A 12,493-nucleotide genomic window follows, 5' to 3' on the forward strand; every position below is an offset into this window, starting at 1 on the left:
CGGGTGCGTCCCCGGGTCTGTGTTTCGAGTTTCTGTGTCTGTGCGTGTGGCTTCGTGTATCCCCGAGTGCCTGGCCGCCTGTGCGCCCCATGTTGTGAGGGAGGGGTAGGGGATGAGTCCGCCTCTCCGCCTGGGGGACCTGGGCACTGGCTGAGGGAAGCCATCGGCCGTCGGAACCCCGCCCCAGACCGGACCCTCCCACCTCGCGCTCCTGCCTTTGGGGGGAAAAGTTCAAGGTCTGCTCTGAGTTGCCGTGGGATCCCATTCCTCTCCTCAGTGCCCTTAACTTGATGGTCCTGATATGCCTCCATCGCTGTGGCCTTCCCCCGGTGCCTCTATCCATCCCCCTGGCCAGTGGGAGTTTCTTCCAAGCTTAAAGCTTTCCAGACGGAATCCACTAGAGCCGGCGGGACCGCATCATCTCCGTACAGAACTCCGTAAGAACCAGGAAACCAGCCCTTCCTGTAGCGGGTCCTTTTTATTTCCTCTTATTCTGTCTTCAGTAAAAGAAATCTAATGGCTAAGGGCCCAGCACAATACAGCCTAGCTGCTTAAAACATTTGTAGAATGAGGGGCGCCTGGGTGGCTCCGTCGGTTGGGCACCTGCCTTTGGCTCAGGTCATGGTCCCACGGTCCTGGGATGGAGCCCGCAGTCCTGGGATCCAGCCCAGCCTTGTCAGGCTCCCTGCTGGGCAGGGAGTCTGCTTCTCCCTCTCCCCCTCCCCTTGCTTGTGTTTTCTCTCTCTCAAATAAATAAAATCTTAAAAAAAAAAAAATTTTTTTTTTTTTGTAGAATTAATGAACTGAAATTTGAATTCAAGACTTTGTAACAGGGCAAGCCTCTCCCACCCGGCTGAATCCTACCTAGGATTCTGGCAGGAACCACCTTAGGATCCCTTAGAATTGTTCTCCTCCTTAATAACCACCTACCTTAGAGTTGTGGGGAAATCCCATGTAAACAGAAAGTGGAGATGTATTCACTAACTGCTGGATCCCAAAGAGGCCACTAATCCAGAATCCCAGAATGTGAGTTTTCATTTCAAGAACTCTGGAGGCTGGAAGGAGGGATGGTCAGGAGAAGGTATTTTACTCCATTCTAAATATCGGGGTGAGGCTACTCCCCTTCCCAGGCAATGGAGGAGAAAAGAGCAGAAGTGAAGTGGCAGGGCAAAGACTTCCAGCATAAAAGAATTGCCCTTTAGGTAATTAGGTTAGGTCAGGCCTTCAGACCTGGCAGGGCAGAGAGGTATCAGCAGAACCAGCTCCCAGCAAGTACCCGGGCAGAAGGAGATGGCAGAGTCAGAGATGGAGAAAAAGCGGAAAGAGTGTGGGACTTCCCTGTCTCTGTCCATCTAGCTTCTGCGTCCATCCCCCTTTCCCCTCCGTGCCTGAGGAAGAGCCCCAGCCAAGACAAAGCTGCAGCTGAGACCCCAGTCAGACTCCTACACAATCCACTTCTCAAACTTGAGAGCAATCACCTTCCTTAACAACTGAAAAAGAATGGGCTGGAAACGACAAAAGAATTGCAAATTAGGATCAGAGCTAAGGAGCTGCCCAAATTAGGCAGGTATTTAAACAAAAAGAGGTGGAAAAGAGGCGGGAGATGTACTTCCAGAGGAATCTCGACAGGTCTCATCAACACAGTGGCATATCCCACCCTGATCTCCCAGGCCCCCAACTCCTAACCCATTTTAAGAAAGGAAAATTCACCGAAACAAAACAAAACATAAAGTTATTCACCAAAGATACTTTCGAGTCCATCTAGTCTGACCCCCTCCATTTAACGAGTGGGAAAACTAAGCCCAGAAAAATGACGTGGTCCCCACAGAGAGTAAGCAACAAAGCCAGAGCCAAGCCTCCTAACCTTTTTCTTGTGCTTTTCCATCCTGTGGCTCTCTTTCTCCTTCTTTAGTCACCAGTCCTGGTGTTTAACCTCAACCTCATCCTTCTTGCGGCAATTTAATCCCATGTCTGCCTTACCCTACCTCTACACGGATAAAAACCAGATATGTCTGCTCCATCCATAGGCTCAAAAGACCACGATTTTTCTCTCCCTGTCCCCTTGCCCTAACCCCCCTCTTTTCCAGGCTGCTTCTGCCAGCCTCCTTCCTCTCCTTTTTGCCTTCCAAACTGCCCCTGCCCCTTGGAGACCCTGCCTCCTCACTCCCCTAACCCCACAATTCCTCCCAACAAGCTTTGAGTTTGATAGAGACCAAAAATGATGCTTTGGCAGCAGTGACGGATGGATGTGATGTGCCTCCTACGGGAATGCTATTTAAAGGGGCGGCCTCACAATCCTCGCCTTCCAAAGTGACAAGAGAAAAAGCCTGCTCCTCAATCTCTCCAGAGCTGCAAACCCAGCTCAAGTTAACTTCTGACTTCCACAACCTGCAACCTGGCCTGCGCTCCTATTCAGGTGGGAGGGAGAGCACTTGACAACTCACTGAGGTGTGGGGGCTGAGGGGGGATTCATCTTTGTCTCTTTTGATGACAGGTACTTAGGAAGAGCAGGAGGTCCTGTGGGGGGGAGAGCTGGAAGAACACTCTTCCCCCAACCTCGTGAGTGCATTTCAGCCACGTGCCAGCTTCTTCTCAGAGTCAAACTTTGTTGGAGAAGAACTGAGAGAGGCACAAGGACCTACGGTAGGGAAGTCTTAGCCCTAGCTGGTATCTCCTTCCCTCCTGGGCCTCGGGCTCAGAGGGCTCAGATCGAAGCCATTCTAGGCCTCCCAGGCAAAAGGGCCGCCAGGTAAGATCCCCTCGGCCAGGCCCCAGCCCCGCCTGCCCACCGAAATGAACACCCCTGTAGGGAAGCAGTGTTCAGACAGCCGGAAGGAAAGGGAGCTCCTCTGCAAGCATCTCACCCCAGGCCTGGTGGGAGGGATAATTCCATGTCATTGCGCAAACAAGTTAATGGAGATTTTAATGAAAACACTGCACTAATGAAAAAGCTGAGGCTGGAACCTACTCTCTGCCTGCGAGACAAAACAATTGGAGTCAGAATTTCTCCCTGATAGTCATTCCTCACTTCCTTTTAAGGCCTGAATAAAACAAGCTGGGGATCAGCGGTTGTGTCCCCAGCTGTCAGGGGTCAGAGATCCTCCTGGTCAAGGAAGCATACTGCTGAAAATGTTGATGGGTCCCGTCACCGCATCTGTCCCTTCTCCTCTAGACATTCTCCTTTTGTTTCAGGTGGTAATGAAGTGGGAGAACAAGGTTCTTGTCTCACAGAGTTGAAGAATGAATCTTGCCCTGACCAAGGACAGTGAGTAAAGTGATAGAGTTTTATTGAGTGAGGATACAGAGAGAGCTCTCAGGAGTGAGAGGGGTCCCGACAGGGTTGCCACTGAGGGCTTTTAGGGTTGGTCTTTCATTGAAGGCTAACCAGGGAACTTAAATCCTTTGAACATTTCTAATGATAGCACCATTGAGTAAGGACTAGTGATAACACCTTCAATGGCTTGCTTCCTTCTTAGGGTCTGGTAATTCTTTGTTGGTCACAAGTAGCTGTTATAACAAGACCCCCACCTCTTAACACCTAGGACGGGATGGTCTGGTGTTGTTCCTTTATCTCTGGTTTCCTTACACCTCCACATTTTGGGGATTTTTGTAAGCCTGATCCCATAGCCCCCTACCTATCTCTCCCTACCTAGCCCCACCTGTCCCTCACTCAGTAAGGCCACCATGTCCTCACCTTCTCCTATTTACTCATTCTAGAGTCTCTGGATTCTAACGAACAAGTCTTCCCAGATGAAGAGGCAGTCTGGTCAGGTAGAAAATGTCTAGGATTGATATCAGACTTGGGTCCCAGTTCTAGATGTACTGCTAAACATGTGACCTTCATTAAATCATTGAGCATCTCTGAATCTGTTTACTGGCCTAAAATACGGAAGTCTTCCCTGGCTACCTTGCAGAATTGTCATAAGGAATGCGAGAGCACTTTGAAAAAGTATACATAATAGAGAAATGTGTGATTACATGTTTGTAAAAAGATATCATGTCCAATGACAACATTTTAGAAAAGGAGAACAGATTTCTATTGCCAAGGGCAAGGGAAGGGGAAGGGGATGAGGTTGTAAAAAAGCAACATGAGGGATCCTTGTGGATCTTGACCATGGTGGTGGCGGATGTACAAACCTACACGTGAAAAAGCTGTAGAGGGGCGCCGGTGTGGCTCAGTTGGTTAAGCGTCTGCCTTCGGCTCAGTTTATGATCTCAGGGTCCTGGGATGGAGTCCCATGATCGAGCCCCGCACTCAGCAGGGAGTCTCTTCTCCGTCTCCCTCTCCCCCTCTGCCCACTCATGCTCTCTCTCTCACTCATTTTCTCTCAAATAAATAAAATCTTAAAAAAAAGAAAAAAGAAAAAGCTGTATAGAACTAAATACATACACACAGAGGAATGAGTGTAAGTAAAACTGGGAAAATCTGGATTAGATCATGAATTGTATCAAAGTCAATATCCTGGATATGATAGTATACTATAGTTATGCAAGATGTTACCTATGGGAGAAACTGGTAAAGGTACTTAAGATCTGTGTGTTTGTTTGTTTGTTTGTTTTTAGTTGAAGTATGGTTGACACACAATGTCTCTGTGTTATTTCTTACAAGTGCATGTGGGTTAACCATCTCAATTAAAAAAAAAAAAATTTTAAGTAAGCTTTCCACCCAATGTGGAGCTTGAACTCACAACCTTGAGATCAAGAGTCACATGCTCTACTGACTGAGCAAGGCAGGCACCCCTCTCTCGATAAAAATTTTAATTAAAAAAAAGAAGTATCATGTCTACCCCCTATTCCCCTGGAGCAACTTATCTTACCATCCTCTGGGGGGCTCCTCTCAAGTAGGTCTACATGTGCATGGAACAGAGGTCTCCATCTCCTCAAGAACAAGATCCCAGCAGAGAGATGAGGGTCTAGGAGTAGTTGTTCAGATGCTTCTGAGCTTTCCCTTCCTCATCAACTTTGCCCTCAGTCTCAAAAGGCCTGACCCTGAATCACTCCTTTAGAACATAATGTCTTTTCCATAGCAAGGAAGGACAACCAGCTGATGCATGAAGCTTGATGCTCTGTTGCTTCTATCCTAAAGAGCAGACAATTGTTGCTAAGAAAAACTTGCGTAACGATTATGAGTACCAAGTTTAAAAAGTATTGACTGAACCTGGGTCTTGAGAAATAAAGATCAAACATGCATACAAAGTCCCCAAACAGCTATCAAATAGCTTTAATGAACCCCGGATGGTTTTGTTGAAAACCAACAATTGCTTCCTTTTTATCATGGAAATATGGACATGACCCTAATTAATCAACTAGTTAATTATATTTGCCCACTTCCACCCTTCTCGACCTGTGACACAGGATCTGTTGCTCCAGTCCTCCCTGGCCATGGGTGAGGTGCACAGAAATGATGGATGGGGCCACTGTTTCCTGCCATGGAGTGAACTAAATCTAGTTTAGTGCTATCTTGAACGCCCCAGGCATTGTGACACTTGAAATTCTAATTAGTGCAGAAAAGGGCTAAGTTGAAACAGCTTGTACTCCCTCAAGTGTACCCACTCTCAGGGCCCTATAATCTAATGAGGTCTATGAAATTTAAGATCTAGGAGAGAAATCCCTGCCTGGAGCAACAGCTGTACCCAGGATGACAAGGGGATTTGGGTTAAATTAGTGGCTCCAGATAGGAGGGAGAGTACCCCCAAATGATCTGGGAGGGAGACCCACATGACTCTGATCCAATTAGTTGTCACATGACCTAGAATTAGCTAGACTGACCCTCTGCTCTGGGTTGTAGTGATGTCAAAGAAAAAGCAGGAGGAGTTACAGCTAAACAGATGGAAGAACTTATTGGTTCCCCACAAGGTGTGCTGGAGCAGGTGAGGGGGGCTGGGGCCCGTGAAAATCTCTCAAGAGCACTCCCTCATTGCCCATGTAGGCAGGAGAGCTGGGGGTAGAGGAAGAGACCCATGACTCTTGAGAGAGCCCCCACAAAGGAAAAAGGGAGTTCCTTTGCTACTACTTTGCAGTAGGAGCAAGCCGAATGTTTGCTGAACACATTTGGAAAAGGAAGAGAGGAGATAATCGTCCTAATGAATGTGCAGGAGACAATAGCAGCTCCAGTGGGAGGATTATAAGCTCATTATGGTTTAATATGATGATTGATCATCTCTGCCCGCCAGCATTATCCTAGAATAGTGATGAAGGTCGAGAGACCCATGCCAGTCAGAGCTCAAGTGCTAGTCACCACAAGAGAGAAAACATACTTGTATGTCACTCATGTTTTTCATTGTAAAAATTCACACACGTGGCCCCAATTCCCTCACTTTTCCCCAAAACTGTCCCCCAACCCCACCCCCAGCCAGCCTGCCCCATTTCTGTATGATTTCTCAGCCCCGGACTGTTCCTCCGTACGTCTGTTCATCAACTCTGGCTCCAGAGCACATCCCTTGAGAAAACGGCTATAGCTTCATGGGCTTAGGTAGGTCCAAAGGGCCCTTCAGTGGGTACTGGCTGACACTCGGTTCAGGTGGAAGGCCCGGGATACCTCCCGGTAGGCATTTCGAAGCAGGACATAAGGGAAACAGGACTCCAACATGTCCAGGGTCAGGAAGGAGGACTCCTCCACCACCTGGAAGAGAATAGGTCAAGAGATGAGAACCTCAGGCAGGGTGTAACTCTGTGATACCCTGCTCCTTCATTCAGTTCCCTGGGCCCTCTGAGGCCCTTAGGGTTATGAGTGAACAACGTTCCAGATCATAACCCCCCTCCTTCCCACACTTGGTTTAGCTTTAGGAAAGCAAAGTGACCTCTTCGGCTTCATTATAATGGCCCCTGGGCCCCTTATCAGGGTTATATGAAGGACTCAGAAGCAGAAGGCAGGACAGAATCACTTCTCTGGTGGCAGAAAGACTCCCATTCTCCCCCATTCTGGATGCCAAACCAAATGTGGGTGGGCAGCACAGAAGCAGGTAAGGTTGGATAAAAGTGCTAATGACAAAGCTTTATGGAGAAGGAAACAATCACCACAGCAGGCCAAGAAAGAAAGGCCTGGAATCCACATGGGTCCTCTTGTGCTGGGTCTCAGTATCCTCCCTCCCTCAGTACAGTGCTTGGGGAGCAGTGAGGATGTTGCATAAAGGAGCAGGCATGATTAATTAGTTTAATTAGAAGCCTGTGTGCTGTGGTAATCCCAGCAGCCCCCAGAAGCCAAGCAGAAAGATAGCTCAAGATGCCTGGATAAGACCGAGGGTAGCGGTGGAGGGCAAGAGACGGAGCGGGGGGCATATTAGCGAAGAGCCCCATAACCTAGTGTTGGGCTGGAGGGTCCCCATCCCTGAGGAAGGAACAGGGTGTGTTTCCTTCAGTGCCCTCCTCACCCATGCAGTTGTGGGACTAAAAAACACACCCTGGAGAGAAGTGTCCCCTATCCTCTGGCAATTCACACAGATGGGCCCTCCCCAATATGTCTGGTATTTCAAATCCTGAAAATTCACTCGGGAAAGAGAATTTACCATATCAACTCTAACATGGTTCTCTCTCTGAAGTCCTTTCAAGTTTTAAAATGTGGAGGATCCTACTATTCTCAAATACGGGCACACACAACACACACGACAGCCTCAGAGCAACAGACACCGCAGGCTGAAGGAAAAGAAGTCTCCCGGTTACGGTAGCTCGGATCTTAGGCTGGATAACAGAAGGAATTTCTTGCCAGGCAAGACTTTCAAACCTTAAGCCAGGAGAGAGATAAGGTCTCCTTCCTAGGATATGACCCTCAGGTACAGGGAAAGGAGTGATGGCTTCAGGAAGGATCCACTGGCCCAAGACTTCCTGTTGTTTGCTCCATGAAGCACGGAAGACCACAAGGCTCCTAACTGGAGGAAATTCATGGCCGCGGAAACAGCCCTACAGCGAAGGCCGAGAAACTTGGGTTCTCATCCCACATCCGCCCATATATTTTGGGGGAGACCTTGAATGCCGTCTTTCCTTCCCTCTTCTTAGTTCCTTCACCTATCAATTGTACGGACCGGACTAACGGCCAGGATCTGGTCTGATCCTGACATCTAGGATTCCATGATTCTCTGAGAGTCATCTCCCCCCGCCCGCCCCCACCCCCCGAAACCCATGCCAGGATGCACCTGGCAGTCCTGGGCGTGGGCACTGCCCAGGCTTGACAGCCAAGACAGAGAGACCCCAGGGAGAGAAGTGCCTGGCCAGGAGCTGGGGCTACATGAGTAGCCTCTTTTTTTTTTTTTTTAAGATTTTATTTATTTATTTGAGAGAGAGAGAATGAGAGAGAGAGAGCACATGAGAGGGGGGAGGGTCAGAGGAAGAAGCAGGCTCCCTGCCGAGCAGGGAGCCCGATGCGGGACTCGATCCCGGGACTCCAGGATCATGACCTGAGCCGAAGGCAGTCGCTTAACCAACTGAGCCACCCAGGCGCCCTACATGAGTAGCCTCTTAACTCAGAATACAGTTCCTTCCCCTGTGTTTCTGTGTGGAAACATTTGCATTTAAATTGCTTTGCAGCCGCTAGTCCCTGGGTCTCTCCCTCTAACAAAAAGCACCTGCCTGGTCCTAGCTGTGTCCCAGCTACTCTGCAGCCTCACTGTGATGCCACCAGGGGCAGACACCCTCCCACACTTGAGGGGGGAGGAGAGCGGCAAAGCAGAAGGAGGCGGGCCTGAGGGGCAACACAGAATCACCTCCACCAACCTTACAGAGGCGAAAACCGCCCAAGGAAATGAAGGAGCATGACCAAATCATCCAGAAACTAAAATGAGCAGCAGAGAGAAGGACTAACATTTGTTGAGCATCTATTAGGTACTAGGAACTTTCACATATATTTTCTTTTTTTTTTTTTTTTTAAGATTTTATTTATTTATTCATAAGAGACAGAGAGAGAGAGAGGCAGGCTCCCCGCTGAGCAGGGAGCCCGATGCGGGACTCGATCCGGGGACTCCAGGATCATGACCTGAGCCGAAGGCAGAGATGCTTAACCATCTGAGCCACCCAGGTGCCCTCACATATATTTTCTTATGAATCCTAACCACTCTGTCACAAGGATTATTGCCCACTTTTATGGATAAAGAATCAGAGTCTCAGAAGGTTAATTAACTTGCCCAAGGTCACGCTACTCCAAAGACTGTGCCACATCTAGCATACTCCTGGCGTTTGCCCTCATCTGCCTCCTCTGCCCTCTCACCCACACCACATACCCCCACCCACGCACCCCCTCACGTCCATTCTCTTGTCGCCATCATAATCCTTAATCAGCCCAATCAAGGCCTTTCTCTAGCTGTGTCTAGCTGAGTCACAGATCCCACTCCACGCCTGTGTATTCACGGGAGACCCAGAGGAAGTCCCAGGCATGCCTGCGCCTAACATCCGTGGGCCTGGCTGAGAGTGCAAATGGAAGCCTACATAGCATGTGACTAAATAAATCAAACAAACTGGCTTGTTCTGTCTTTTTGACCTTCACAATCTCCCTTTATAATTTCATGAAAGGCCAGGTTTGAATTCAGAATTCTTAGACTCCTCAGACTTCTGCATCAGAACAGGCTGGAGCGGACCAGCCCAGTGTGCGGGATTTTGCAGACACCCATGGAATTCCCATCTGCACATCTAAACTCCAGCCAGCGATCCCTTGGCACGCGAGGTATACACACCAGCAGCACAGTCTGCCTCAGTTGGACGGACCTGGGGAAGAAGCTCAGCACAAGCTCCGCATAAGCGCTACAGCGGAGAATTCTGAGGTCCCAGAAATCTCTAGTGTGGACTCCAGGGTGGAGCGCCGGCTCCAGATGGGCGTATCCTCTCCCCGCAGGCCGGAGGAAGGCCTCTATGCGACCACATCCCAGTGCAGCATTACCCCGGATAAGCAGACTTTTAGAGCGAAAGAGTGAGTAAGCGTGTTGAAGAGGAAAACAGGGTCATGAGGAAAAGATTTTTTTAAGTTCACTGAGTCAGAGTTCCCAGAACTTTCCGCCAAAGTAGCGAAAAGCCCACAGCTTGGGAAGAAAGAGATAGCAGGAGCTGCCTGATTCATGGCCCACCTGGCTCTCTTACAGCTCTTCAGTGAAGATTCCTTCCCTCCTCTGAGCCCCCATCTCCCCTCCCCCAGTTCAGCTCTGTGTTATTCAGCACCCTCTCCACAGTACTTCTTAAGGACAAGACATGCAGCAGTAGGAAGTGGTCAAGTAAAATCAAACATGAACTGGACAGGCAGTCATGGATGAGGGACACAGCTGCCCCCCCAGGTCAGACCTGAGAATATTGCAGGTAAAAGGGCCCAGTCAGCCAGGGGCCAGAAAGGCCCTGTACTGCAGAGAAGGCATTGAAGACTCTACCTTGGGATTACAGGACAAGTCTGCAGTGTTAACTAGAATGTGAGGCCTAGACCCAGAGGGTCAGGCCGAATTCAGTTTTGAGTTCATGCTTTTGAGTGATGAAAATGGCAGGGACCCAGAAGCCCTCAAGAAGGGTCCCTCTGGCCTTTGCTCTCTCTGTTCCCAGACCAACTTAAACCAGATACGTACCAAGCGCATGAGCAGAGAAATGGATTCCCGATTTCTGGTTTTAAGCTTGTCAGTCTCCTGGCCCAGCTGCAAGAGGCTGACAGAGGCCACCTGTAGGGGAAGAGTTTGTAAGAAAGCAGATTTTTATGGAGGTCAGAGTAGGACAGCCTCAGGCTACAGGAAGTTAAGAAAAGATCAAGGAGGAGAGTTAAGAAGTGCTGGGATGTTCCTGGGGACTCCGGGTGGAAAAGTAGCAAATCCCCTAGGCTTCAGAGCCACACCTTGCCTGTAAAGCAGGCAGTGCAGGCAACAGTAGGTTGCCAGGGGTGCTGGGGGAGAGATTCCAGGGGCTGAGGACAGAACCTAGAACAAAGGCAGGAGATTAATCTCTTTTCCTAGGCAGCCTTCAGACAGCACTGTCACCAGGCTGTTTACAGCTGACTCCCTACTGGAATAGAGACAGGGCTGAGCCTCTGATTCAGATGCAGTGCTCTTCGTATTCTCCTCCTGTCAACTCCCAAGTGGCTGTCCTCTCTATTCACCTCCAGGCTCCCAACAGATCAAAGAGGGAGGAAGAGATATGATTAACTGTATCGCAGGCCCAGGTTACTCTCATTTTGCAAACAAACAGGGCAAATGGGAAAAGGGGGAGGGGGCCCCTTTTCACCCCATCTTAGAGATCTGCTGTGAATATTCTTTATATCTAAGATGCTCAGAACCCATTCAGATTGGCTGGCTGGCCCCGTTTAAATGGAGACCCTCTAACTAAGCTTCCAGGACAATGGTATGATTCCCGAGAGAATATGATCGACTGTGTTTGCTCCTAAAAGGAGACAAATGAGGCCCTCGTTCTTAAGTCAGGCCCATGCGTTGCAAAGGAATAAGCTCCCCATTGCTGAGAATGCTCAAGCCGGCAGTGGGTAATGGACCATGTATCAAAAGGACGGAATTCCTCCACGGAGGACTAGAATGGAAAACTCCAGGGCCTCTTTCAACAATGGAAAGAGATTACTTATTCTGCGTTTTTCCAGAAGCAAAACTAAGATCAATGGTGATAGCTACAGGGAGTCAAACTTTGGCTAAAAATGTTTTTTTTAAATAATTTTTTCTCAAATAAATTGGATGTAACCTACTGTATAATCGGCTGTCTGGTTAAAAGCTCCAGTCCTAGAGGGGCTCCTGGGTGGCTCAGTTGGTTGGGCGGCTGCCTTCAGCTCAGGTCATGATCCTGGAGTCCCAGGATCGAGTTCCGCATCGGGCTCCCTGCTCAGCAGGGAGTCTGCTTCTCCTTCTGACCCTCACCCCTCTCATTCTATCTGTCATTCTCTCTTTCTCAAAAATAAATAAAATTAAAAAAAAAAAAAAGTTCCAGTCCTAGAAATGGAGACAGTGGTTCTCAAAGTGAGATCCCAGGATGAACAGCATCAACATCATCTGGGAACTTGGAAATGCAAATTTTCCAGCCCCACCTCAAATCTACTGAATCAGAAATTCTCCAGGTGATTCTGATTTATGCTAAAGTTTGAGAATGTGAAAAAAGTTTGATTTTTTTTTGTCAAGATGAGAGTTGGAAAGGGCCTTAAAGGTTCTAAAACTTGGCGTCTCCAACTTGATTGCGCAGCAGATATCCTGGAGACCTTGTTAAAAACAGAGGCCTGGGGCACCTGGGCGGCTCAGTCGGTTAAGCGTCTGACTCTTGATCAGCTGCTCAGGTCTCGATGTCGGGGTCATGAGTTCGGGTCATGAGTTTATTAATAAAACTAAACACTAATTGGGGCGCCTGGGTGGCTCAGTCGTTAAGCGTCTGCCTTCGGCTGAGGTCATGATCCCGGAGTCCTGGGATCGAGCCCCGCATCAGGCTCCCTGCTCGGCAGGAAGACTGCTTCTCCCTCTCCCACTCCCCCGGCTTGTGTTCCCTCTCTCACTGTGTCTCTCTCTGTCAAATAAATAAAAATCTTTAAAAAAATAAAAAAATAAAATAAAAA

General features: G+C 48.9%; 1 protein-coding gene across 3 annotated transcripts in view; it reads right to left on the reverse strand.

Annotated features, from left to right (window-relative positions):
* Positions 1-6,319: 6,319 nt before the first annotated feature.
* Positions 6,320-12,493, reverse strand: part of NCKAP1L (NCK associated protein 1 like) — a 41,247-nt gene continuing 35,073 nt past the window's right edge. For 2 of the 3 annotated variants that reach the window (XM_035002468.1, XM_035002467.1), the window contains exons 30-31: positions 10,530-10,619; positions 6,320-6,622 (exon numbers count right to left, since the gene is read on the reverse strand). In XM_035002468.1, the coding sequence (XP_034858359.1) occupies positions 6,491-6,622; positions 10,530-10,619 (222 nt within the window). In that variant the 3' untranslated portion in view covers positions 6,320-6,490. The remainder of the gene's footprint in view (positions 6,623-10,529; positions 10,620-12,493) is intronic. The other variant, XM_035002469.1, reaches the window with a different exon arrangement.

Source organism: Mirounga leonina, unplaced genomic scaffold, assembly GCF_011800145.1.
Source record: "Mirounga leonina isolate KUSES-001 unplaced genomic scaffold, KU_Mleo_1.0 Mir_126, whole genome shotgun sequence".
In the NCBI taxonomy this organism is placed as follows: domain Eukaryota; kingdom Metazoa; phylum Chordata; class Mammalia; order Carnivora; family Phocidae; genus Mirounga; species Mirounga leonina.